This window comes from Heptranchias perlo, chromosome 17, assembly GCF_035084215.1.
Source record: "Heptranchias perlo isolate sHepPer1 chromosome 17, sHepPer1.hap1, whole genome shotgun sequence".
NCBI lineage: Eukaryota > Metazoa > Chordata > Chondrichthyes > Hexanchiformes > Hexanchidae > Heptranchias > Heptranchias perlo.
Genome location: NC_090341.1, coordinates 31,355,186 through 31,380,737, shown reverse-complemented (window position 1 = coordinate 31,380,737; position 25,552 = coordinate 31,355,186). Strand labels below are relative to the sequence as shown.

At 41.7% G+C, this 25,552-nt stretch overlaps 1 protein-coding gene across 2 annotated transcripts in view; it reads right to left on the bottom strand.

Annotated features, from left to right (window-relative positions):
* LOC137334229 (ataxin-7) overlaps positions 1-25,552 on the bottom strand; it is a 111,331-nt gene that overhangs the window by 14,035 nt on the left and 71,744 nt on the right. For both annotated transcript variants that reach the window (XM_067998842.1, XM_067998840.1), the window contains exon 5: positions 798-1,041. In XM_067998842.1, coding sequence (XP_067854943.1) covers positions 798-1,041 — 244 coding nt within the window. The remainder of the gene's footprint in view (positions 1-797; positions 1,042-25,552) is intronic.

Below are 25,552 nucleotides of genomic sequence, written 5' to 3'. Positions count from 1 at the left end.
ACACCCCAAATAGTAATCCTTATTGTTTCCAGCATTTTGTGTTTTCAGATTTCCATTTTTTGTTTCTTCATTTGGCCAAGCTTTCCAGATATAAAGATTTCTCAAATTAAGACATTAATTTCCTAGTGTTTGATACATAGATTGAAGTGTGAAGAATTTAACTTCCATTGGCTAAACTTAAATAAAATCCTAAATCATATTACAAGTATATAAACTAGTAATGTGACATGGTTTCAATTGATTTTTTTTTGCAGCTGTAGTGGCACAGAATTAGAAAGATTCTTCTAGCTTTTAACGGTGTTTCGGATATCTGAATAAAATGATTTAAGCAGTCTTTCAAGCAAAAGCTTCTCTGGTTTACTATCTAAATACCTGTAGTACACTATTTTGTTTTTTTTCCCCTGAGGGTGGGGGAGTGGATGGAAGAAATGGACCATTCTGGATGGTGATGTACTACAATTAAATGTCAAGACATTTCTGCACTGCTTAACCATCAACAAGATGTGAACAAAGGCAAAACAGTTTGACAATCAAAGAATTCAAGCTACTGAATGTGATCCTTTCCTGAACAGTCACCTTACTGGACGTGAGACAGTTCAAGGTTAATTTGGAAATGTTCATCCCAACAGTTTGTGAACATTGGCCATCGAGGATGCAGATAAGCAAATTAGAAAAGTTAGAGTTAAATTATCTGAAAACCATGGTGCTAAAAATCTGTTCTGTGGTGGGCAAACAGTGCAGCAGAAATGTTTTGTCAAACCAAAATACAGCAACCAAAAAGAAAAGCATGCACTAACTTTTTATCATGGGGCATCTTGCCATGGTGAACCAGGTAAAGTGGTCTGTTCATACCACTGATGTGTAGTTTATCTTTGGGGGATTTTTGTATCTTAGAGCTGGATGAAGCACCGTTTCCACCAGAAGAGCGACTGTTCCCACAATCACTACCGCTTCTGTTTTTTGAGAGCGTGGAAGGATAAGGGTATGCAGAAGATGATGGAGGTGTCACAGGTGGTTTGCTTGATGTACTGTGTCTTCTTTCTGCATACAGAACAAAAAAAATCAACTTTTAGCCAAAAATGGAGCAGCATCACTAAATTCCTCTACATCCAAATCTTCACTGTGAAATATTAATCCCAAAATAAGTCATGACTCTTGGGAGGTTTCAACATTCTGTAATAATAAAACTGGAATATTTTTCATGACTGCCATATCATAATAGCAAGATATCCAAGGAGTACAACATTAGCCACAGCTATGGCAAGTTGCATCTAAGTCAAGCTAATCATTGCTATGGCTGTACAGTATTAGGAATCCTAATTTTTGTGGTTAATGTATTTTCTACATTCAATTAAAGAAATCTGGAAGTTTAAAATAGCTTGGAAATAAATTATTCCACTCTCAAACTAATATGGAAGTTAAACTGATTCTACAAGATTTGTGAAAGCATAGTCATTGCTCCAAGTTAATATATGAGATATTTCAAATATCAACTGCATGAAGTTTGAAATTGGCCAGGCTATTCCAAGGGGACCAAGATATGGTACTTTTACTATATAGAGCTTCTGTCAAAGACAATCCAAACTTCTGTGGCAGTGTTGCAAGTTAAATGAGGCAGCAGCAAGATCCACCTAAAGGTGACTTTTGTTGGAGACTCCAGTGATAGCAAGGGCAGGTCACCATGCTTTCTGATCACAGTCAGTTTCAGGCAAGCAAGGCAATTTTCAGATCACTTGTCTGTGTGGACCTTCACTGGCCATTAGAAAAGGACCAGCAGCCAGAAAGTCTTGAATTACAAGTTAACAAATCACACATGCTCAAGCTTAGTTTGTTGCTCTGGTGCTGTGGAATCTGACCCACAACAAAAAATGTAAAAAGTTTCCACTTCGTTGGGCACTATAAGGCATTATAAAACCATTGTTTCTTGAAGTAATTCATTATATCAACATAAGACTTGACAGGTTTATGTTAAAAGAGGTCTACAGTTTAAAAACTGAGCAGGCAACTTAAATTATAATATATCTGAGCTAATTATATTTTTGCTCCAGCAGAAGATTTTTGATGATCACTAATACCTGTGACTGCTGACAACTGTCCTCATAGTATAATGTACCAGAGACCATGTTGGATGCATACCATGCTCGCCTATCTACTCTGACAGGCAGTAAATATCTGCTTTGTCATAACTGTGACTGATCAGTGATTTTTTCAACCTTCTGCACTTTGAAAACTGAAAGCACCTGCTTAAAATTTTCTCAGAATTTATTTTTGAATGAGAAACACGCAGAATTATACAGCATGTAATTGACACCACCTTTTCATCCTATTTTCTTTCCAAATCACATCTTTCCTACACTAATGGCAGAAAAGTGATCATTCACACACTTCTGCTAATGTTGCTCTCTATCCATCAATTAAGTGAGAACGTGGTTAATCCACTAACTCCCCTCTTTGCAGGGGAAGTACCTTGCCTCTGCTCAGGGCCCCCTCTGATAGCATGGCCAAGTTCAGGAACTTTGTTTGCAGAATCACAAGCACAAATCAAAACATTTATTACAACTCTGACAATGCATTACAGCAACATGCTATGCCACCTGGAACTACAGCTTCTTAAATTCATAGCACTTGGAGTTAAAAAACTTACATTAAAAACTTACACAGCCCATTATCACATCTCAACTGTCTCAAAGCACCACGTCATGAATTGCTCTGAAGTGCAATCACTTAGGTAGAACATTAAGAACTGTAATCTTGACATGTACTTTTGACGGTGCAGCCTTCAAAAAGTAATCAAATATCCATGGGAACACCCTATTTTTTCCCCTCAGTTTCATACTGGTAGTACAAAATTCTATTTAAAGCCAGTTAGCCCTCGGGCCATCACTGCCGTGATAACTCATTGTGGCATGACTGCTCCTCTGGACTGCTGACAATTTATTTTGAAAGGACAGCCTTTCACTTAGCTGTTCCAGTGTAAGCAGGTCAAATTTCAATGTTTGCTCTCTTGATTGACCCCTTGGAATCTGTTTTCAGCTGGTTTTTCAGCCAGAGACAGAATTTCAGATGTGGGTCCCAGTTCCAGAATGGAGCATAGGTTGGTGGAGGCATAGGAGAAGAGGTAAGATTTAAAAATCTAAGTAAAAAAAAAGAGACCCCCTAGACCAGGAAAAAAATCTGAAAGGCATCAATTGTATATTTTACCATTGTATTATTACAATAATAAAATGCCAGTCAAACATAAAATATTGTTACTGTATTATTTTCTCTACCAATGTTTCTCCCCTCTTCAAAGCATCAAATCTTGATAGGATTTGGTTCCATGAGTGTTGATCAGTATGTGGTCATTATTCATCTGCAACCCTTGATAAATGTCAGCAAGCTATTTAACTACCAGAGGCATCCTAGTCAAGCTCCTTCCTCTCCTCATCCTATATCAACATGCAGATACAGTGGGAGCCTCAACTGATTTTCCCCTCCCTAACCCAGAGGTGCAGACGCCAAAATCTGACACCACTGTCAATCTAAAGACTCTCTACACATTGAAAATCGAAACCAGGGAGATTTCATGCTCTGTATGGCTCAGCTACTCGTGCAGAAACTTGCTAAACTATCAGGAGAGCCTTTAAGCATGATACTTTTTTTAAAAAAAGTATGATTGCAGAAATCTCAAAATCAGCTAGCCGAGAGAGTACGGAATTTTCTGGAACTGCTAGGAGACCAAGAATTAAGATTACAATTAGCATTTTGGAAGATACAAAACATCATGCCAGAAATACATTAGAATCTTTAATCTGTAGTTGAGAATGTAAGAGAAAGAATGTCTACGATTTGTCCTAATTACATTCTGCAACAGTCACTAGTTCCTTCGTTCCCCCACATTTATTTCTGAAATTCTACAAACTTATCTTATAGTTTTTTTAAATATACAAGTAATGACCTTGATGATAATTTAATTCAAGGAAAATACTACATATTAAGCAGATCCACATTAAAGACATTTTTAACTATACCATTTGATTTTAAAACTTTAAAAGAAAACCAATTATTTTAAAATTGTGTTACACTGAGGAAAAGGATGCAGGACAATTACAACAATATGGGAAGTGAGATTGAAAAAAAGCCAAATATAGTGCAGTATATGTACAGCCACTGGCACACACATGTAATCCTAATTTACATGTGTCAAAATGCTCATCTAATTGGCTAGCTATTCATTCAAAGCTGTTCAAGGAGACTCAAATTGGTACAGAACAGTATGTGACAATGTTTTACTTCACTCAAGTCATCCAAAGCAAGGGGATAATATTTGTGGTTTAAGCTTTATCCCGGCTGGATTTAAAAAAAAAATTGTTCTTAGGATGTGAGCAATGCTAGCACGGCCCATTAATTGTACAATTATAAAAGGACTGCAATGGCTCAAGGAGAAAGGCCATCATCACCTGTTAGGTAGGGAATTCCAGGATTATGACCCAACAACAATGAAGAAACAGATGTAAATGTCCAAGTCAGGATGGTTTATGACTTGGAGGGGAAAGTGCAGGTGATTTCTTAGTGGGAGAGATCTATGAGCGGAGAGGTGCTGTCAAAAGTAGCCTTGGTGAGTTGCTGCAGTGCATCCTCTAGAAAATACCTACTGCAGTCGTAGAGCACCGATGGTGGAAAGGTTAGATATTGAGTTCAATGGCAGTGGTGCAGATCAACCAGACTGCTTTGTACTGGGCGGTGTTGAGCTTTTCGTGCGTTGTTGTGGCTGCACCCACCCAGGTGAGTGCTGAGTATTCCATCACACCCCAGTTGAGCTTTGTAGATAGTGGCGAGGCTTTGACCGCTCGCCACACAGTACGCAGACTCTTTTCTGCTTGTGGCCACATTATTGATATGGCTGGTCCAATAAAGCTTCTGGTCAATGGCGATCCTCTCCCTGGATGTTGATGGTGGGCGGGGGGGAAACACGGAGATAGTAGTGCCATTGAAGGTCAGGGGAGGTGACCGTTACTTACATATATACAGCCCGCAGCACAGAAACAGGCCATTCAGCCCAAGTGGTCTATGTCAATGTTTATGCTCCACACTAGCCTCCTCCCACCCCTCTTCATCTAACTGTATCAGCATATCCTTCTATTCCTTCCCCCCACCATGTGCTTATGTAGCTTCCCCTTAAATGCATCTATGCTAATCACCTCAACTTCTCCTTGTGATAGTGAGTTCCACATTCTTACCACTCTTTGGGTAAAGTAGTTTCTCGAAAATTTCCTATTGGATTTATCAGTGAATATCTTGTATTTATAACCTCTAGTTTTGGACTCCCCTACAGGTGGAAATATTTTCTCTATGTCTAGCCTATCAAACCCTTTCATTATATTAAAGATCTCTATCAGGTCACCCCTCAGCCTTCTCTTTTCTAGAGAAAAGAGCCCCAGCCTTAGCACTATTGTGGTGCAAATGTTATCTGCCGCTTGTCAGTCTAAGCCATGATGCTGTCGAGGCCCAGCCATAGGCTGGAATGAGTTATTTCATCAGAGGAATTGTGAATGAAATTGCAGGTAGCCTGTCTATAGCCCCCACTGAACCGGGCTGAGGGTGTGCCAGGCCATGAAGTCACAGCTTGTAATGGTAATAAATTCTGCTGCTGCTAATAGCCCACGGAGCCTCGTGGAAGCTTAGTTTGCTAGATCTGTCCTTATCAGTCCCATTTAGCACTTTGATAGTTCCATACTATATGATGGAGGGTATCTTCACTACGAAGGTGAAACTGCACAAGGACTGTGCGGTGGTCATTCCTACCATTGCTGGATATGTCTGTGAAGGTAGGCTGGCGAGGACGAATGAGCTCCCATACCAAATGACACAGGCCCAGTCTGGCAGCTACGTCGGTCAGACCAGCTTGGTCAGTGGCGATATTATCAAGTCACTTGACATTGAACATTGAAGTCCCCCCGTGCAGAGTACATTTGGTGCCCTTACTTCCCTCAGTGTTGATAGAGAAGTACTTATTTGTCAATTGAGGGGGCAGTATTCAGCAGGCGGTTTTTCCTTGGCCTTGTTTGACCTGAGGCCATGAGACTTCATGAGGTCCAGAGTCACTTTTAAAGACCCCCATGATCACACCCACCCAACTGTATACCATTCCATCCCCACCTCTGTGTGACTATCCTGTCAGTGTACAGGACATACACAGCGATACTTATGGAGGAGTAGAGGATGCTGGCGGAATGTTGACTCTGAGGGACAGCTCTCCCAACTTGGGCACCAGCGCCAATAATGGCGATGAGATCATCTCAGCACCCGTTTGCGACCTGTACACTCTATTTACTCAACTGGAGTGGGCAGCAATCAACATTAGACCAGGGCTGAAATTCTCAGGTTGGGCCTATTTGTGACCAAAACTTGGAGTTTATGTGGGGACCAGAGGATTTCAGTGCATTTCCTGCAATCATGTAAACAGAATCAAATGTAATGTGACTGATCCATCTCTATGAGAACGGTCTTGTAAATTTTCCTGCCCAACGTTCAATTCTCAATCTACCCTAAAAACAGAAAAGTGCTTTTATGCTGAGGAGGATTCTTAAGATTTCTCTGCACTGCAAATTATGAAGTGTCACAATTTATGCCTAAACAACATTAACTACAGGTCAATTGCAATTCATCAACTGTACTATATTTTGGGATGTCCTTCAATATGAAATACAAGTTATTTCTTTCTTTTAGCCAAAATATTTTCCAGTGATCAGTCTGGTCATGTTAAACCTTTGTGCCAAGGTTGAAGTTAGTTTTGCACTGCAACAAATTGCATAATAATGGAAGACAGTATAGAGAAAGCTGGCTGCTAGGAAGAATTGTGTCACTCTACACCAATTTTAAAACTGGAAGCTGACATAGTCAGCGATTAATATAGAGTTGGCCAGAACTGGTCCAAATGAGGCAAGTCACAATAGGTGGTACCAGGTAAAGGAAAATACTGCAGAAGTAGGAAACTCAGTAAACCTTAGAAGTAAATTCCTCTCTGCTACTAAGACCGTAGAAAAATACCCGAGACTGTTTGTTAAACGAAGACCCCATTAAACGGCAACTGAATTTTTTTTCTGGCATGTGACAGTTCTTTTCCTCGTCTTGTGAGCATCAGATTTCGAAGGACACAACTTTAGACATAGGGCAAAGTTAGAAGTCGGAGAGAAGAAAAAAACTCCACCTGATCCCACAGAATTACATTTTAAAAAAATAAAATGGTCCAGTGCCCATATCCTTCCAGTCACCCCACGTGATCACATCAATATTTTTGTATATCGAAACTAAATAAATCAGAATGACGGAGTGCAACGGAGCATAGAGTGAACAGCTGAGAGTTTGGTGAGTGTGGGAGTTTAAGGGTTAATCTCTTTAAAATCTAGTGTAAATTTCTATCAACTGTTTAAGTTCAATTTTAAAGTTTAAGTTTTTTAAGTTTCTGTCAGGCTTCAGCAGAGAGCGCTGCTATAGTAAGTTAATTGGTTAGCTAGATTAAACTGGTTCCTGAAGGTGGAGCAGGCCTGACTCATCAGAGTCACAAACTGTAGAAATACAGGGGCCTGTTCGTGCAAACCGAGCACGGAGTGCAGCGGAGCATAGAGTGATCAGCTGTGAGTTTGGTGAGTGTGGGAGTTCGGTGAAGTGGGGGAAGGAGGTGCTGCTTTGCCTTGCTTTTCCTAACTTTTTCCACAGAGGGGCGGTGGACCTGAGTGGCAGAAGACTGAGTGGGGAATAAAAGCAGCAGTAGACCTGCAACGAGAAAACTACTGTGCAACGTCACAGGTGAGGCAGGAGAGTCCGAGAGGTGAGCACAGTATAAAAGAGACGAGAGTAAGAGGAGAGTCTGAGGGGTGAACGCAGGGTAAATCTAAGGCAAGTCATGGCAGCACAGCTCGCACCCGTGATATGCTCCTCCTGCACTATGTGGGAAGTCACGGACACAACAGTGTCCCTGGCGACCATGTGTGCAAGAAGTGTGTCCAGCTGCAGCTACTGGCTAACCGCATTTCAGAGCTGGAGCTGCGGGTGGATTCGCTGTGGAGCATCCGTGAGGCTGAGGCTATTGTGGATAGCATGTTCAGTGAGGTGGTCACACCGCAGGTAAAGACGACGCAGGCAGAAAGGAAACGGGTGACTGCCAGACAGAGTAAAAGGACTAGGCAGGTAGAGCAGGAGTCCCCTGGGACCATCTCCCTCTCAAACAGATATTCCGCTTTGGATACTGTTGGGGGAGATGGCTTATCAGGGAAAGCAGTAAGAGCCAAGTTTGTGGCACTATGGGTGGCTCTGCTGCACAGGAGGGGAGGAAGAGGAGTGGCAGGGCTATAGTGATGGGGGATTTAATTGTAACGGGAACAGACAGGAGTTTCTGTGGCCGCGAACGTGACTCCAGGATGGTATGTTGCCTCCCTGGTGCTAGGGTCAAGGATGTCACTGAGCGGCTGCAGGACATTCTGGAGGGGGAGGGTGAACAGCCAGTAGTCGTGGTCCATATTGGTACCAACGACATAGGTAAAAAAGGGATGAGGTCCTGCAAGGTGAATTTAAGGAGTTAGGAGATAAATTAAAAAGCAGGACTTCAAAGGTAGTGATCTCAGGATTACTACCAGTGCCACATGCTAGTGAGTATAGGAACAGGAAAATAGACCGGATGAATGCGTGGCTGCAGGGATGGGTAGGAGGGAGGGATTTAGATTCCTGGGACATTGGGATCGGTTCTGGGGAAGGTGGGACCTGTACAAGCGGGACGGGTTACACCCGAGCAGGACCGGGACCAATATCCTCGTGGGGGTGTTTGCTAGTGCTGTTGGGGAAGGTTTAAACTAGAGTGGCAGGGGGATGGGAACCTGAGAGAGGAGTCAGAAGGGAGTAAAGTTGAGAGCAGCAAGAGAGGGGAAGACCCAGGGGAAATCTACAATACAAATAGTACAAACAGTTGTTCAAGAACAAGTGAAAGGGAAAAGTGTAGAGCAGCAGAAAGGAAGTGTACATTAGACACTACAGATAAAGTGAAAACTAGAAGGTGTAAGGCGATTAACCCAGCATCAAAGCTGAAGGTCAGGCTAGGGTGTGTGGCCCAACTAAGTTCTATATACAAATGCACGGATTATAAGGAATAAATTAAATGAACTACTGGTTCAAATTCAAATTGGAGGGTATGACATGATAGCTATCACTGAGACATGGTCAGGATTGGGAACTAAATATACCGGGTTATAAGGTCTACAGGAGAGACAGGGAAAATGGAAGAGGGGAGGAGTAGCCTCAATGACTAGAGATGAAATTACTTCAATGATAAAGGAGGATATAACGAGAGATAAGCAGCCAGAGACCTTATGGGTTGAATTGAGAAATAGGAAAGGATCTAAGACTATAGTGGGAATTGTGTATAGGACCCCTGGCAGCGGCTCTGAAGTGCTAGATTGTATAAATGCAGAGATGAGACAAGCATGTAAGAAAGGCATAGTGGTCTTAATGGGGGACTTTAACCTTCACATAGATTGGGAAAAGCAGACTAGCAACTGTCAAAAAGGTAGCGAATTTCTTGAGTGTGTTCAGGATAGTTTTCTACAGCAGTATGTCCTAGAAGCAACAAGGGGGCAAGCCATACTAGATTTAGTAATGAGTAATGAACCAGATTTAGTTAACGGCTTAAATGTACGCGAACATCTATCCAATAGCAATCATAACATGATCGAGTTCAATGTAGCGTTTGAAAGGGGAAAAAGTGAATCAGCTGCTAAGATTCTAGACTTGGGTAAGGCTGACTTCAAAGGGATGAGACAGAGACTGTCCACAGTAAACTGGGCAAATCTGTTAATGGGTAAAAGGACTGATGATCAGTGGGAAACGTTTAAAGAAACATTTAACGTGATACAGAATCGGTTTATACCCGAGGGGCAAGAATTCTACTTGCAAAAAAAAAACCAGCCATGGACAACTGAAGAGGTTAGGGACAGTATAAGACATAAGGAAAGGGCATACAAAAAGGCAAAAAATGGCACAGATCCTGGCGAATGGGAAAGATACAAAGATCAACAAAGGGTCACATAACAGATAGTAAGAGCTACAAAAAGAGAGTATGAAAAGAACTTGCAAGGGATATCAAAATCAATCCGAAGAATTTTTATAGTTAATTTAGGAAATTGAGGGCGGTCAGGAGCAATGTTGGCCCCCCTTAAAAACTGAAAGTGGGGATATTGTCATTGACAATGGGGAAATGGCAGACATGTTGAACAATTACTTTACGTCAGTATTTACAGTAGAAAAAGAGGATAGCATGCCGGAAATCCCAAGAAAATTAATACTGAATCGGGGACAGGGACTCGATAAAATTAATATAAGTAAAGCAACAGTAATGAAGAAAATAATAGCACTAAAGAGTGACAAATCCCCAGGACCAGATGGTTTCCATCCCAGGGTTTTAAAGGAAGTAGGTGAGCACACTGCAGATGCCCTAACTATAATCTTTCAAAGTTCTCTAGATTCAGGAACTGTCCCTCTGGATTGGAAAATTGCACGTCACTCCGCTTTTTAAGAAAGGAGAGAGAGGGGAAACCAGGGAATTATAGATCAGTTAGCCTAACATCTGTTGTGGGGAAAATGCTGGAGTCTATAATTAAGGATAGGGTGGCAGAACACCGAGAATTTTCAGTTAATCAGAGAGAGCCAGCATGGATTTGTGAAAGGTAGGTCGTGCGTGACAAACCTGATTGAATTTTTTGAAGAGGTGACTAAAGTAGTGAACAGGGGAATGTCAATGGATGTTAGTTATATGGACTTCCAGAAGGCATTTGATAAGGTCCCACATAAGAGACTGTTAACTAAGTTAGAAGCCTATGGAATCGAGGGAAAGGTACGGACTTGGTTAGGAAGTTGGCTGAGCGAAAGGCGACAGAGAGTAGGGATAATGGGTAAGTACTCACATTGGCAGGATGTGACTAGTGGAGTCCCGCAGGGATCTGTCTTGGGGCCTCAATTATTCACAATATTTATTAACGACTTAGATGAAGGCATAGAAAGTTTCATATCTAAGTCTGCCGATGACACAAAGATTGGTGGCATTGTAAGCAATGTAGATGAAAAAATAAAATTACAAAGCGATATTGATAGATCAGGTGAATGGGCAAAACTGTGGCAAATGGAATTCAATGTTGACAAATGTGAGGTCATCCACTTTGGATTAAAAAAGGATAGAACAGGGAACTTTCTAAATGGTAAAAAGTTAACAGTGGATGTCCAAAGGGACCTAGGAGTTCAGGTACATAGATCACTGAAGTGTCATGAACAGGTGCAGAAAATAATCAAGTAGGCTAATGGTATGCTGGCATTTATATCTAGAGGACTGGAGTACAAGGGGGCAGAAGTTATGCTGCAGCTATACAAAACCCTGGTTAGACCGCACCTGGAGTACTGTGAGCACCTTCAGAAGGACATATTGGCCTTGGAGGGATTGCAACGTAGGTTTACTAGAATGATGCCCGGACTTCAAGGGCTAAGTTACGAGGAGAGATTACACAAATTGGGGTTGTATTCTCTGGTGTTTCAAAGGTTAAGGGGTGATCTGATTGAAGTTTATAAGATATTAAGGGGAACGGATAGGGTGGATAGAGAGAAACTATTTCCGCTGGTTGGGGATTCTAGAAGTAGGGGGCACAGTCTAAAAATTAGAGCCAGACCTTTCAGGAGCGAGATTAGAAAACATTTCTACACACAAAGGGTGGTAGAAGTTTAGAACTCTCTTCCGCAAACGGCAATTGATACTAGCTCAATTGCTAAATTTAAATGTGAGATAGATAGCTTTTTGGCAACCAAAGGTATTAAGGGATATGGGCCAAAGGCAGGTATATGGAGTTAGATCACAGATCAGCTATGATCTTATCAAATGGCGGAGCAGGCATGAGGGGCTGAATGGCCTACTCCTGTTCCGATGTTCCTAGAAGAACTTAAGTTATACAGTTCTCCCCCAGTATAGTCCCCACCGCTTATTGTGGGCATGTTTGTGTGAATGCGAATTGCCCGCTATACATGATGGGCAGTTATAACTGGGGAGCACTGTAATGTGGGAGATAAAGGCATTGAGTTTTCTAGTAGTGATAATCTGACAAAAAAAAACAGAAGTCAATTTCGTAGAAGCATCGACATTGTGGCAAAGGAGGAGTTACCCACTCTAATCCAATTTCCCACCTGTGTATATCACGGGTGAGTGGTTTAGACCATGATTGCTCCCAATTCTATAACCCCATCTGCCCGTACCACGTCTACTCTTTGGTTAACGATTGCACAGACTAACACACTTTTTAATAATCAGATCAGGGCAGGTTGTTAACCTGAGCCTACATCACTTCATCTGGAGAAACTGTCTCTAAACTGACTAACATGGAAATCAGGAGACCGGTTAAATTTAAATCCTGTAATTCACAGAATCCACCTAATTTAATTCGATATAATCTGAGTTAAATTGAAATAAGGTTTCACAATGATCAGTGAGAAAAAGGAAGATAACAATTCATTAAATTGTCAGAGACCCTTAATACAGCTGTTTCTGCCAGAAATAAACGAAGCACATAAGACTTTGAAATTGACGTTCATGCAAATGGATAATGATTTTCGCTTTTTGGACGATATAATTGACTGCCCGTTTTAAACATGGACATTTTAAGTGGTGGGAACTGAGATGATAAATGGCAAGTCCCAGCATAAACTCAGGAACAAGTCAACAAACTGGCAAACCATAGTAACCATACATATCAATCTTTTCAGAATATTTAGGGTTATGTGGCAATTTTGCTGTATTAACTTCCCTTCAGGATTTAACTCACAGCAAATTTTAGTCTTAAAAAGAACACAAAAAAGCATTCATGAAAAAACAAATTTTAAAATCACAATAAAACTAACCTTCAGACACCATTTTGACTGGTGAGAGATCAAAATTAGTCTATGAGCAATCAAATCATAGCCAGGGGAAATAAAACATAGGCTAACAAAGCAGAAGAGCACCAAAGACTGCAGCTTCAAACTAGAATTGAATATGCAAAGAACTGAGCTTTCAATACTTTGTTACAGCTCTATTTAGATTTAGAATCACAGCTTAAAAGTACATTAATGTTATATTTATACATCTGGCTAGACTTTAGCAGTTAATGATTAATGTCATGTTAAACTGATCTGCTTGTATGAATGAACGGCCACCGTTTACAAACGTGAGAAGGGAGAAGTCAATCTTTTGTTCGAGTGTGCATTAACTATAAAAATAAAATTAATGCTCAAGACAGCAGACTATATTCAGGGAAATTCCGGTCTACCAGAGCTGACTAGTTGTGTTCTCAGCATATGCATTGTTATGCTAAAGGTACGGTTTAAAAAAATGGCACAAGTATCAGTAGTAGGCTCATTACTATACTAACTCTGACCTATTAAAATACTAACACAATTTTGCCTAAAAAATACTAATACTGCTCAGCGAGTTTCACCTTATTCTCTCCTCCCCCAGTCTGTTCTATTTTAATTTAAACTGTATTTTCTGCATAATCCAACATTCTTATTTCATAAGCACCCCCAAAATAGGTTCAAAAATTTTACTTAGCTCTGCTTTTACTTTCAGCTCCCACCATTAATTCAATGTTCATAAAAACGCTAGCTTTCATTAGCTGAAAATTGGCTTTAAATTGTGGCTACCCACACAACCAAAATCCAGTCTTACAAGATTGACATAACATCAATTTTGACTGTTTTTCAAACATTAAAACCAGGAAGAGCTTTAGAAGTAAAATGAACAGTAACCCTGCAATCTAAAACGGTAAAAAAACTTTCAAAGCTATATATAGTATGCTTGCATGGTAGACAGATGAATGGGGAGAGGAGGACATCTAGTTCTAAAAAACACATTAAAACTATGTCAAGATCGTACATTAAGATTTTATGGAGTTAATTTTCAGGATCACAAAATGTTTGGTGCTCTAAATGCTATTCTATTTACTTTCAAACATCTTCAGTACACTGATTTACCACAATATGGATAACCTTCGTTTTGACTCTTACTGTCGCTCCTTGCAATCCAATCTCTGTTCACTTAATGCCACTGCATCTTATATTGCCTTGCACTCAGTCATTTTATCACTTCTTTCTTGTGTTTGTCACCCCATATCTTCATTCCAATCTTTTGTTGATGTGTTTTGCCTTAATCCTTCTGTTCTGTGTCATTGGAAAATAAGTTTTAATACAGATAAAATACTTTATATACAAAAGGTAGTTGGTTCACCCAAATAGGAGGGCGCCACAAACTTCAATACACACTTTTTTGTACCAGTCTTGCCCAACTGTTAATTATAGTTAAATACGAAGGAAAATATGAACCTTCTGTAACACAAATTAGCAAAAAGTTCACAAAAATATCCCTGTTGCCTTTAATACTGTTTCAACACAAAATGTTTGAAAGAAACAAAGTGGATCCTCCCCAAGAAGCCATAGCAATTAAAGAAAGACATTTAACAGAAGCCTTCAACAACTAAGCAACATGTTTTACACTAGCGTTTTATAGTGTATAACATATGCTGAGCAAAAAAAAGCAACTATTAAAATTATAGCAATTTTTGGTCAAAGTAATACGGCTGCATGCTTAAGAGGATATGCCAACCAATTGCAGCATACCCACTTCCAATAAGCATCCAGTGTTTCCTCCTGAATGATCATATGGATGCAACTGGGTCAAAGGTCAGGGACCTGATCACAGATGTCATGGGAGGGGCACCCTGCTAAAGGTCCTCTGCATGAACTTCAATCAATAGTTGACAAAAAGTGTATTTTTGTCCATATTAGGTTATCTATTTTATGCTTTATTACTGGTTATAACTCGGGAGGCTGAAAACCTAGGTTTACACATAAACGACTAGCCCTTTTGAAAACACATCAAAACCCCCTCAACTTGATGGATGCCCATTACATTTAAAAAATGTGTTCTCAGGATGTAGGCAAAGCTTACCAAGCCACATTTATTGCCCATTTTTGTAATGCAGCATCCAGTCATTTTTTTCCTGCTGTTAGCCCACGAATTACCAGATTTATTGAATTCAGTTTCACAACTTGCCATGGTGGAATCTGACCTCTGGGTTGCTGTCCAGTACCAGAACCACTACACTACCATATCCAACAATGTGCACCTGGCTATAAGTTTAGATAAGGAAGATTAGTTCAAGACGATACTAAATCCAAGGGAAAACCCTCATTCCCATCCTCAAAACTTTGTTAGCTCCGACTTCAATTACAGCAGCAAACAAAGAAATGGCTTAATGCAAAACAGCTCCCTCCACAGCAACAGAAACTAATTTTGCAGAAGAGAAATGCTACTGAATACAAATACTTATTGGGGAAAAAATACAATTTTAGCTACAGAAACCCAACTTTAAAAATCCAACTTCAGTAGGCCATGGTAGTGAGCTAGTCACGCATCAGTTTTAAATGGACAAGGTGAGTCATGAAGGTTACAAGTGCCTGAAAAACAGACAAATTAGCATGGGACCTGATGGAATAAAGTTAGCAAATTACATAGAGTCTGGCGCTGCCCACAAGTGCAACCTCCCTTTTTTAAAAATTCATTCATGGGATGTGAAAGTCGCTGGCAAGGCCAGCATTTATTGCCCATCCCTAATTGCCCTTAGGGTGGTGGTGAGCCACCTTCTTGACCTGCTGCAGTCCGTGTGGTGAAGGTTCTCCCACAGTGCTGTTAGGAAGGGAGTTCCAGGATTTTGACCCAGCAATGATGAAGGAATGGCAATATATTTCCAAGTCGGGAACGTGCGTGACTTGGAGGGGAACGTGCGTGACTTGGAGGGGAACGTGCGTGACTTGGAGGGGAACGTGCGTGACTTGGAGGGGAACGTGCGTGACTTGGAGGGGAACGTGCGTGACTTGGAGGGGAACGTGCGTGACTTGGAGGGGAACGTGCGTGACTTGGAGGGGAACGTGCGTGACTTGGAGGGGAACGTGCGTGACTTGGAGGGGAACGTGCGTGACTTGGAGGGGAACGTGCGTGACTTGGAGGGGAACGTGCGTGACTTGGAGGGGAACGTGCGTGACTTGGAGGGGAACGTGCGTGACTTGGAGGGGAACGTGCGTGACTTGGAGGGGAACGTGCGTGACTTGGAGGGGAACGTGCGTGACTTGGAGGGGAACGTGCGTGACTTGGAGGGGAACGTGCGTGACTTGGAGGGGAACGTGCGTGACTTGGAGGGGAACGTGCGTGACTTGGAGGGGAACGTGCGTGACTTGGAGGGGAACGTGCGTGACTTGGAGGGGAACGTGCGTGACTTGGAGGGGAACGTGCGTGACTTGGAGGGGAACGTGCGTGACTTGGAGGGGAACGTGCGTGACTTGGAGGGGAACGTGCGTGACTTGGAGGGGAACGTGCGTGACTTGGAGGGGAACGTGCGTGACTTGGAGGGGAACGTGCGTGACTTGGAGGGGAACGTGCGTGACTTGGAGGGGAACGTGCGTGACTTGGAGGGGAACGTGCGTGACTTGGAGGGGAACGTGCGTGACTTGGAGGGGAACGTGCGTGACTTGGAGGGGAACGTGCGTGACTTGGAGGGGAACGTGCGTGACTTGGAGGGGAACGTGCGTGACTTGGAGGGGAACGTGCGTGACTTGGAGGGGAACGTGCGTGACTTGGAGGGGAACGTGCAGGTGGTGTTATTCCCATGTTCCTGCTGCCCTTGTCCTTGTAGGTGTCAGAGGTGGTGGGTTTGGGAGGTGCTGCCGAAGAAGCCTTTGCCTACCACGTTCCTTCGCCTTAAAGCACACCTTAATTTTATGACCCCTCTTGCCCCCAACAAAGCTCCATTCATTGCATAGAGGCTTGCAAAATTAGGGCTATGGTCAGAAGAGAACTGGCCAATCACCAAAACACAAATGGAACTCGTTCACAGCAGAACGCATTTCCAAAACCAGGAACAACAAACTTGCATACACACCCACAACTGAACAGGTTTTGGCAACAGTATAATCAGTAAGCCACAATTTAGAGATTTCTAATCAACTAACATAGTAGAAAATGATTCAAACCTGTTCAATTTACTGCCATTATTCATGGCATCACAGTCCATAAAACTACTGCTACTATTCCTGAAAAGGTGTTGCCATACAATATCGAAACTTTCCTCAATACAACTCAGTGTAAATAGTACATTCGATAAGTATAAAATGTTACGGCTGCAACCTTAAAATAACTCCAGATTTCACAACAGTGCTTGGTGTGTCAATTCACTTCCTCGCCATGGAATGCTGCCAGAGTAGGGGCTCGCATTCTCAGAAAGCCTCCTCTTAGTTGGATTCCGCCCCCCCCTACAGTGGAAAAATGTAAGTCCTTTTAAAAAAGAGTTTTGATTATGTCCTTTAAAAATGTTTAGCAGGAATCAACAGCAAATCAATATCATTCTTGGATTACAGGTAGTAAGAAAGTCTACCACCTTTATCTTCGCTAACAGATGGAGAGGGAGGGTGCATGGCAAATATTGGTTCAGCAGCTTTAAAACACAACCCATGCGCCACTCTTGATGTATTTTAAGTACTTTTATCTTGGCGAGTTTTCAATTTGGTTGCAGAACAGCAATATCCTACTAACCTCCATGCAGCGCTCTCCCCAGTGTATATTATTCACCAGGCACCAGTCTTTGTAGGCCTGTAAGATGACAATAGGGACTACAGATGCCATTACACTGTACAACACAGAAAAATGGCTATTATGGGTCTTGAATTGCACCGAGTTTTGGCCAACATTTGATACTACTGTCAAAAATCACTACACTAGCTCGATGTTCAGTAGGTCAGAAGTAGAACCAGTAAATTTAGAGTAGCTCACAAATCCCACAAAAAATGGGTCTCCACTGCTGTTGGAACAATGAAGGTCAGGTCTTTTAGATTTACAAATGCATGCAAGCAGCAGGAAGATTGCATTTTTGTCATAAAAACACTTTAGGAGTTCTGAAACATTTATGAATCCAATAATCAATCTAGAAGTCAAAGGGAGAGTATATGGATATATTCCTTGAATCTTTTCTCCCCTTTTTACAGATCAAGGAAAATTGAATTGCAAGTCCCTTCACTTCAAAAGTATAATATCCATTTGTCATGGACTCCTAGTTCAGCTTGGGTCAGTGCAAGCACTCACATCTGAGTCATAAGATTCTGGGTGAAGCCTCAGTTTGGGGCTTCAGTTCCAGATCTGAGAAATGCAGCATTTTTAAAAGGGCTGTCTTTTCGATGAGTTGTTAAACTGAGATCCTGACTGCCTATTGAGGTGGACAAGATAGATTCGTGGCACTATTTGAAGAAAAGGAAAGTGTTCTTCTGGTATCATGGCCAACATTCATCCCCTCATCCAACACCACCAATACAGGTTAGCTGGGCATTTATCTCACGCTTGTATGTGGGACCTGGCAGCCACATTTGTCTACAATGCAAGAGCAATTCAGTGGCTGTGAAAGGCTTTGGGTCACCCTGAACATGAGATAGGTGGCACTTGAATGTTTGTTCTTTTTAAACCTCTCGACTCACTCACACCAGACTTTTTGACTAAACGGGACTGACAATGCGAGAACGAACACATGTGTACTGCTGTAAGGACCGCTGTGCTGAGGCTCAGTGTTTTCCAGTGCACAAAATAAGCTGACCTTACCTGAATGCATGTGGTGGTTGGGGTGGGGGGGCAAAGAGAGACAGAGAGAAAGAAACATTGGAACAGGAGTAGACCATTCAGCCCTTCGAACCTGTTCCACCAGTATATTAGATCATGGCTGATCTGTATTTCAACTCTTTACCTGCCTTGGTTCCAAATCCCTTACCTAACGAAAATCTATCTACATCAGTTTCGAAATTTTAAATTGACCTAGCCTCAATAGATTTTTTTTTTGGGGGGGGGGAAAGTGTTCCAGATTTCCACTACCCTTTGTGTGAAGCGCTTCCTGACATCACCCTTGAGCAGTCTAGTTCTAATTTTAAGGTTAAAGTTCTGGACTCCCCCACCAGAGGAAATAGTTTCTCTCCATCTACCCTGTCAACTCCTTTAATCATCTTAAACACCTCAATTAGATCACCCCTTAATCTTCTATATTCAAGGGAAGACAAGCCTAGTCTATGCAAACCTATCCTCATAATTTAAAGCTTTTAACCCCAGTATCATTCTGGTGAATCTGCACTGCACCCCCATAAAGGCCAATATATCATTCCTGAGGTCCGGTGCCCAGAACTGAATGTAGTGTTCCAGATGTGTGAGTGCACGAGCAAAACAGCATGCGAGTGAGAATGCACTTGGTTGATCTTAACTGTCCTAAGTGGCCTAGCAAGTCACTCAGTTGTATCAAACTCAGGGCAACTGGGGATTGGCAATAAATGACAGCCTTGCTGGTGACCTACACATCCAGAGAATGAAATAAAAGAAACACAAGAGAAAGGCAAGCACACCCATGAGCAAGAGGGTGCATGCATGAGGAAATGAGTGTGCATGTGAGGTCTTGAGGGAGGGGAAGACCCATCGATCCCTCAATCATAGTTACCAGACTGATTGGTTTCTACTCTGAAGGACAGCCATTTCAAAGACATCCAAATGTCCTTTCAGTTAGCCTCCTGCTGCATGCATTGAATGAACAGACCCCCAGCTGATTAAGTGTTGTAAAAAAAAACAGCTCCACCAGAGGTTTAAGAAATAGTTATATCCAATGATCTTCACTGTTTACTAATTAATGTTCTTAATTACTACAGAATTAATCTGGATTCCAAGTTTGCTAGTTTTAATGTTAAAGCAAAATATTGGCTTTAACATTGTGAGACATTATAAACTAACAAAATTCCATATAGGCAAAACCTAAATGTCACAGCAGGATGCATCTTGTGTGAGGAAGGGGTTCACCTCTGACTAACAAACTGATTTTTTTTTTTATTCGTTCATGGGATGTGGGCATCACTGGCAAGGCCAGCATTTATTGCCCATCACTAATTGCCCTCGAGAAGGTGGTGGTGAGCCGCCTTCTTGAATCGCTGCAGTCCGTGTGGTGAAGGTTCTCCCACAGTGCTGTTAGGCAGGGAGTTCCAGGATTTTGATCCAGCGATGAAGGGATGGCGATAAATTTCCAAGTCGGGATAGTGTGTGACTTGGAGGGGAACATGCAGGTGGCGTTGTTCCAATGTTCCTGCTGCCCTTGTCCTTCTAGGTGGTAGAGGTCGCGGGTTTGGGAGGTGCTGTCTAAGAAGCCTTGGCGAGTTGCTGCAGTGCATCCTGTGGATGGTACACACTACAGCCACTGTGCACCGGTGGTGGTGGGAGTGAATGTTTAGGGTGATTAACTAAACAGATACGATTTAAGAACCCCATTTCCCATTTTGACCACAGACATTTATCTTAAAGCTGTCTACATTAGCACAGTTAAAATGCCCTGATTTACAACTCTATTAATACTGTAGTGACTTACATACACAAAACCTTCAACCATTTTACACACAGCAAAACCAACAAACGGCAACAAGATAAATGACTAGATATGGTGATGTTGTCTGAGACAGTAATATTGGTCAGGACACTGGTGAGAGCTCCCTGCTCCTCTTTGAATAGTACCATGAGGCCTGTAACATCCACCTGTACCAACAGAATAGATGGATAAGGTGTCAAGGTGTCTCCTTGAAAGACAGCATCTCTGACAATGCAGTATTATACTGGAATGTCTGCCTAGATAATGTGAAGTCCTAGAATAGGGGCACTTGCTTGTTGACATCATCACGTATAATACTGCGCTGTTCTGAATGAAATGGATATCCAGAGCAAGTTTTGTGGAAGTTAAAATTGTAGGATCCAAACTATCTTCCAAGTTCTCCGCGAGGATTTATTTCAATACATTAATTTGTAATTAACAAGACAAAAATAACAACACTAACATCTCGACTACAGAACTGCAGTCAGGAGATAGGGCAGGAAAAAAAAGACTTGCCTTAAACTTCCTTGCTTTTGTAAACACCCTGATTGTTTCAGCAGCTCACATGGATCATTCTACAGTACAATATTTGATGAAGATTATAAGAACACAATTTGAAAATTGTTGGCCCTCCCCGTATGTAACATTTGTTTAAATTTACTCATTCGCATTGCAAAGGAAATTTCCAAACCAAGAAACAAATGAAAACAAAGTGCACAATAACTGGACAGCTCACATTAGAAGGGAAGTGAACAGCTTGTAAGCAAACCTTCCTGTGTGTTCATAGTATTTCCTGTGTCATGAAGCCAGTTACCACTGCCTTAAAAGGGATCTTAAAAAAAGAGATCAAATATCTAAAATCCCACTTGTCATAATATAAATAATTGCATCCGTTTGCTCTATCCTACACTGGTAAGAGTTTGCAGCACTGAGAGTGAGGTTTATCCAGTGCAAACCTCAGCATTCTGGCACAGTTCATTTTAAGCTTTGCTCCATCCGCTTTTGCCAAAAGTACTCAAATAACATTTCAGAGTGGCTTATATGCAAGGTTGGTCATGGCAGTTAATCCCTCATTTTGAGATGATCTACTTTGATTCACTTACTCTACTTAGGTTGTTAAGAGGAACTTCAACAACATTCAGCTACAGATTAGTCTCGGTAACAGATAATAGAACACGGCCGCTTTAGCTTCATGCAGTGACAGTAACGTAGCCTACACTAACCTTCTGCAAACTCCATGCAGATCTGGGCGTTTTGCCAAACTCCTTTCAATGAAAACTACACAAGAAACTCCAACCACAGCCTACGGCCCAGCGTGAAAGAGCACAGGCCGATCAGAAAAGATTCCTTATTAATTCCCATTTACAATTTGCTTCTACTTTGATACTGAACGGTGTAGGGGCCTCGCATTTTAACGCATTTGCCCATAAACTAACAGGTATCATGTTTCGGATTATGTAACACTTGTTACTACAGTAATGCTCGAGACACTAAGGTCCTGGAAGATAGATACAAAACAGATACAGTACAATGTTCTCTTATATGGTCATACCACAGGTCCCTGGTGGAGAAACTGTTTGTACTACAGTAACTTGTTAAACTGTTAAGATTCATCATCTAACTTTAAAAAGTGATATTACCTTTTCTCAGCAGTAAAATAAAATATTTTGTGAATTGCTAAGACTACTGACAGTAATGGTCTCGCTCATTTCTGCACCAGTGAGGAAACTATCCCAGCACTATGCAATATACAGAATAAAGTGCCAGGAAACTGAATAAACCCATGTAAACATGCCAGGTTCTGGAAGAATAAGATAGAACAGATGGGAGGAATCTCACAAGCACCCTTTTCTAAAAAAATAAATTCAACAGTAAAACCAAATAGAATTAGCTTGAAATGTTAAATTGTCTGTTCTCTCCACAGATGCTACCTGATCATAAGTGTTTCCAGCATTTTCTGTTTTTGTTTTAGCATCAACATTTTGTTCTCTTCAGTCAATCTCTTAATTAACAAAAGATCAACTGGTGCCAGCAATAGAACTTAATACTCCTCCCTCCCCCCCCGCCCCAGCCCCCAAGCACCACCACAAGGGAGCTGAATTAACACTGACTGGATTAAAGTACCCTGGGTGAATGACCATCAACATTAATTCAGATGCTGCATGCTTGAGTTTAGCATATCTTTCAAGCAAATTCCCTGATTACATCACCAGCAGCAACCTGCATTTACATAGTGCATTTAAAGTAGAAAAACGACTCCAAGAACTTCGCCATTTAAAAAAAATTCAGATAAAAACACAAAAAAAATGCATTGTTCACATCTAATCTGGGAACGTTTAATTCTATCGAGCACTTCATAACAGACCACCTTTTGAGTCTCTTTTATCAGTACTACGATCACAAGATAATTGCAGGTGAAGGCATTCAGCCAATCTTACTTAATCCATCACGAGAGTCTAATGACCACCCCCCCCATTGTGGCATCCAATTGCTCGATTCCAGGGTTTTTGCTTCCATCACCCTGTTCTAAGCCTTGATTACTTATTCTGAAGAATTTCCTGCTATCAGTACCAAAGATACCTTTTGCTTGTTTGACCCTGTATCCCTTAGTTCTACCTCCCCAGTTTAATTTAAAGTAATATTCTGGGTTAGCATTTTCTACACCCGTATCATCTCTCAGATGTCTCCTTTCTAGCTGAAAAGCGTAAGTTTCTCTAACTTTCCTCATCTCTCAGACCCCTGACAATGGGAATCAGCCCTATGGCTCTTCTCTGCACTGCCACCAATGCTTGAATGCCTCTTATTTCTGGCCAGCAGAACTGGACGCTGTATTCAAGGTGCAGTCTGACCAGAGTACAATAAAGCCCACTTAAATGAATAACTGACAGAAGAATAATGGTATGCTGGCCTTTATTGCAAGGGGATGGGAGTACAAGAGTAAGGAAGTCTTGCTGCAATTGTATTGGGCTTTGGTGAGATCACACCTGGAGTACTGTGTGCAGTTTTGGTCTCCTTACCCAAGAAAGGATATATTTGCCTTGGAGGCGGTGCAACGAAGGTTCACTAGATTGATTCCTGGGATGAAAGGGTTGTCCTTTGAGGAATGATTGAGTAGAATGGGCCTATAATCTCTGGAGTTTAGAAGAATGAGAGGTGATCTCATTGAAACATAAGATTCTAGGAGGGCTTAACAGGGTAGATGCTGAGAGGTTGTTTCCCCCAGCTGGAGAGTCTAGAACCAGAGGGTATAGTCTCAGAATAAGGGGTCGGACATTTAGGACTGAGATGAGGAGGAATTTCTTCATTCAGAGGGTTGTGAATATTTGGAATTCTCTACCCCAGAGGGCTGTAGATGCTCAGTCGTTGAGTATATTCAAGACTGAGATCGATAGATTTTTGATATCTAGGGGAAACAAGGGATATGGGGATCGGGCAGGAAAGTGGAGTTGAGGTTGAAGATCAGCCATGATCTTATTGAATGGCAGAGCAGGCTTGAGGCCTTATAGCCTACTCATGCTCCTATTTCTTATCTTATAAAAGTTTTAAATGAATTGCAAAGGTCTGTATTTAATCATTTAAGCACATTGCTAAAGCCGATGTGTTAAGCCCTTTTTGCCAATTAAGGTTAAGTTCTTTTTACAAGTGTTTTTATCTAGGTGTGAAACGTGTCTAGTAACCAATTCAGTGATATTTCAGAGTCTTTTCCACCTCATTAGGTGCTAGGGATGAAGCACTTTTGGCAATCAATGTGATAAGCACTTTTGTTCAGGTGTGAAAACCATCTCATCATCAGGTACTAATGCTCAAGCTTTGGGATGCTTATAATTTATCCATGTTTTAGCGGTGCACAACAACTTGCATTTATATAGTGCCTTTAACATTGTAAAATGTCCCAAGGTGCTTCACAGGAGTGTTATCAAACAATATTTGACAACGTGCCACATAAGGAGATATTAGGACAGGTGAACAAAAGCTTGGTCAAAAAGGTAGGTTTTAAGGAGCTTCTTAAAGGAGAAGAGAAGAGATGGAGAGGTTTAGATAGGGAATTCCAGAGCTTACGTCCTAGGCCACCAATGGTGGAGCGATGAAAATCAGAGATGCGTAAGAGGCCAGAACTGGAGGAGCACAGAGGTCTGAGGATTGTAGGGCTGGAGGGGTTTACAGAGATAGGCAGGGGCGAGGCCATGGAGGGATTTGAAAACAAGGGTAAGAATTTTCAAATTGAGGCTTTGCTGGACCGGGAGTCAATGTAGGTCAGCGAACATGGAGGTGATGGGTGAATGGGAACCTTTAATATCAGCTAACATGGGGGCCAGGAAGGGAAGTTGGGCGGTAAGCAGTCTGGTGGGAATAGGCTCGAGGGAGCAGGTGGCGTGTCTTATGAACAAGATGAGCTCAGAGGGGGCATGAGGGGAGATAGGAGAGAAACTAGAGCAAGATGAAGTTCAGGGATAGGGCTGGGGGGGGGGGTGGGGGGAGAACCTTAGGGGAAATTTGGCTTGGTGGGCTAGGGGAAAGGAGGGAAACGGCACAGGCAGCTGAACGGGTGGCCTCAATCTTAGTGACAAAGTCGTCCATGAGCTCTTTGCACATCTTGTTGGAGGTGAGTTTGGAGGTGAGTTTGGAGGAGGCAGGGAGAGGGATTTAAGAAGGCGGTTTGTAGTGGAGACAAACCCTTTGGCAACAAACTGTAGCAGAAACACTGTCCCTATGAATAATGGAAAAGCCACCTTCTAAAAAAATTGTTTTAAGATTCAGTCCTTTTTATTAAAACATAAAAATTTGTTGTGCTGCACTTTAATGTGTATATTGTAATGAAGCAAATGACAAATAAACTTTGTTATCTATAACAGTGAAACCATTTTTACAGTACTGTAATTGCAACCCAGTTTGCATTTTGTTAGCTTCTTGCTAAACTTGATACAACAGTTAAAGCTGATAGAAGAATAGACCAGTTAAGCGAATAGAATTACTTGGTAAAATCATTATTCATTAAATCGTTTTGCACTATACTTCAGTTTATATTCAACTATTTTGGCTATGTAGTTCAATATCCTATTGACTTTGTTGATTGCTGCTCTGTTTGGACA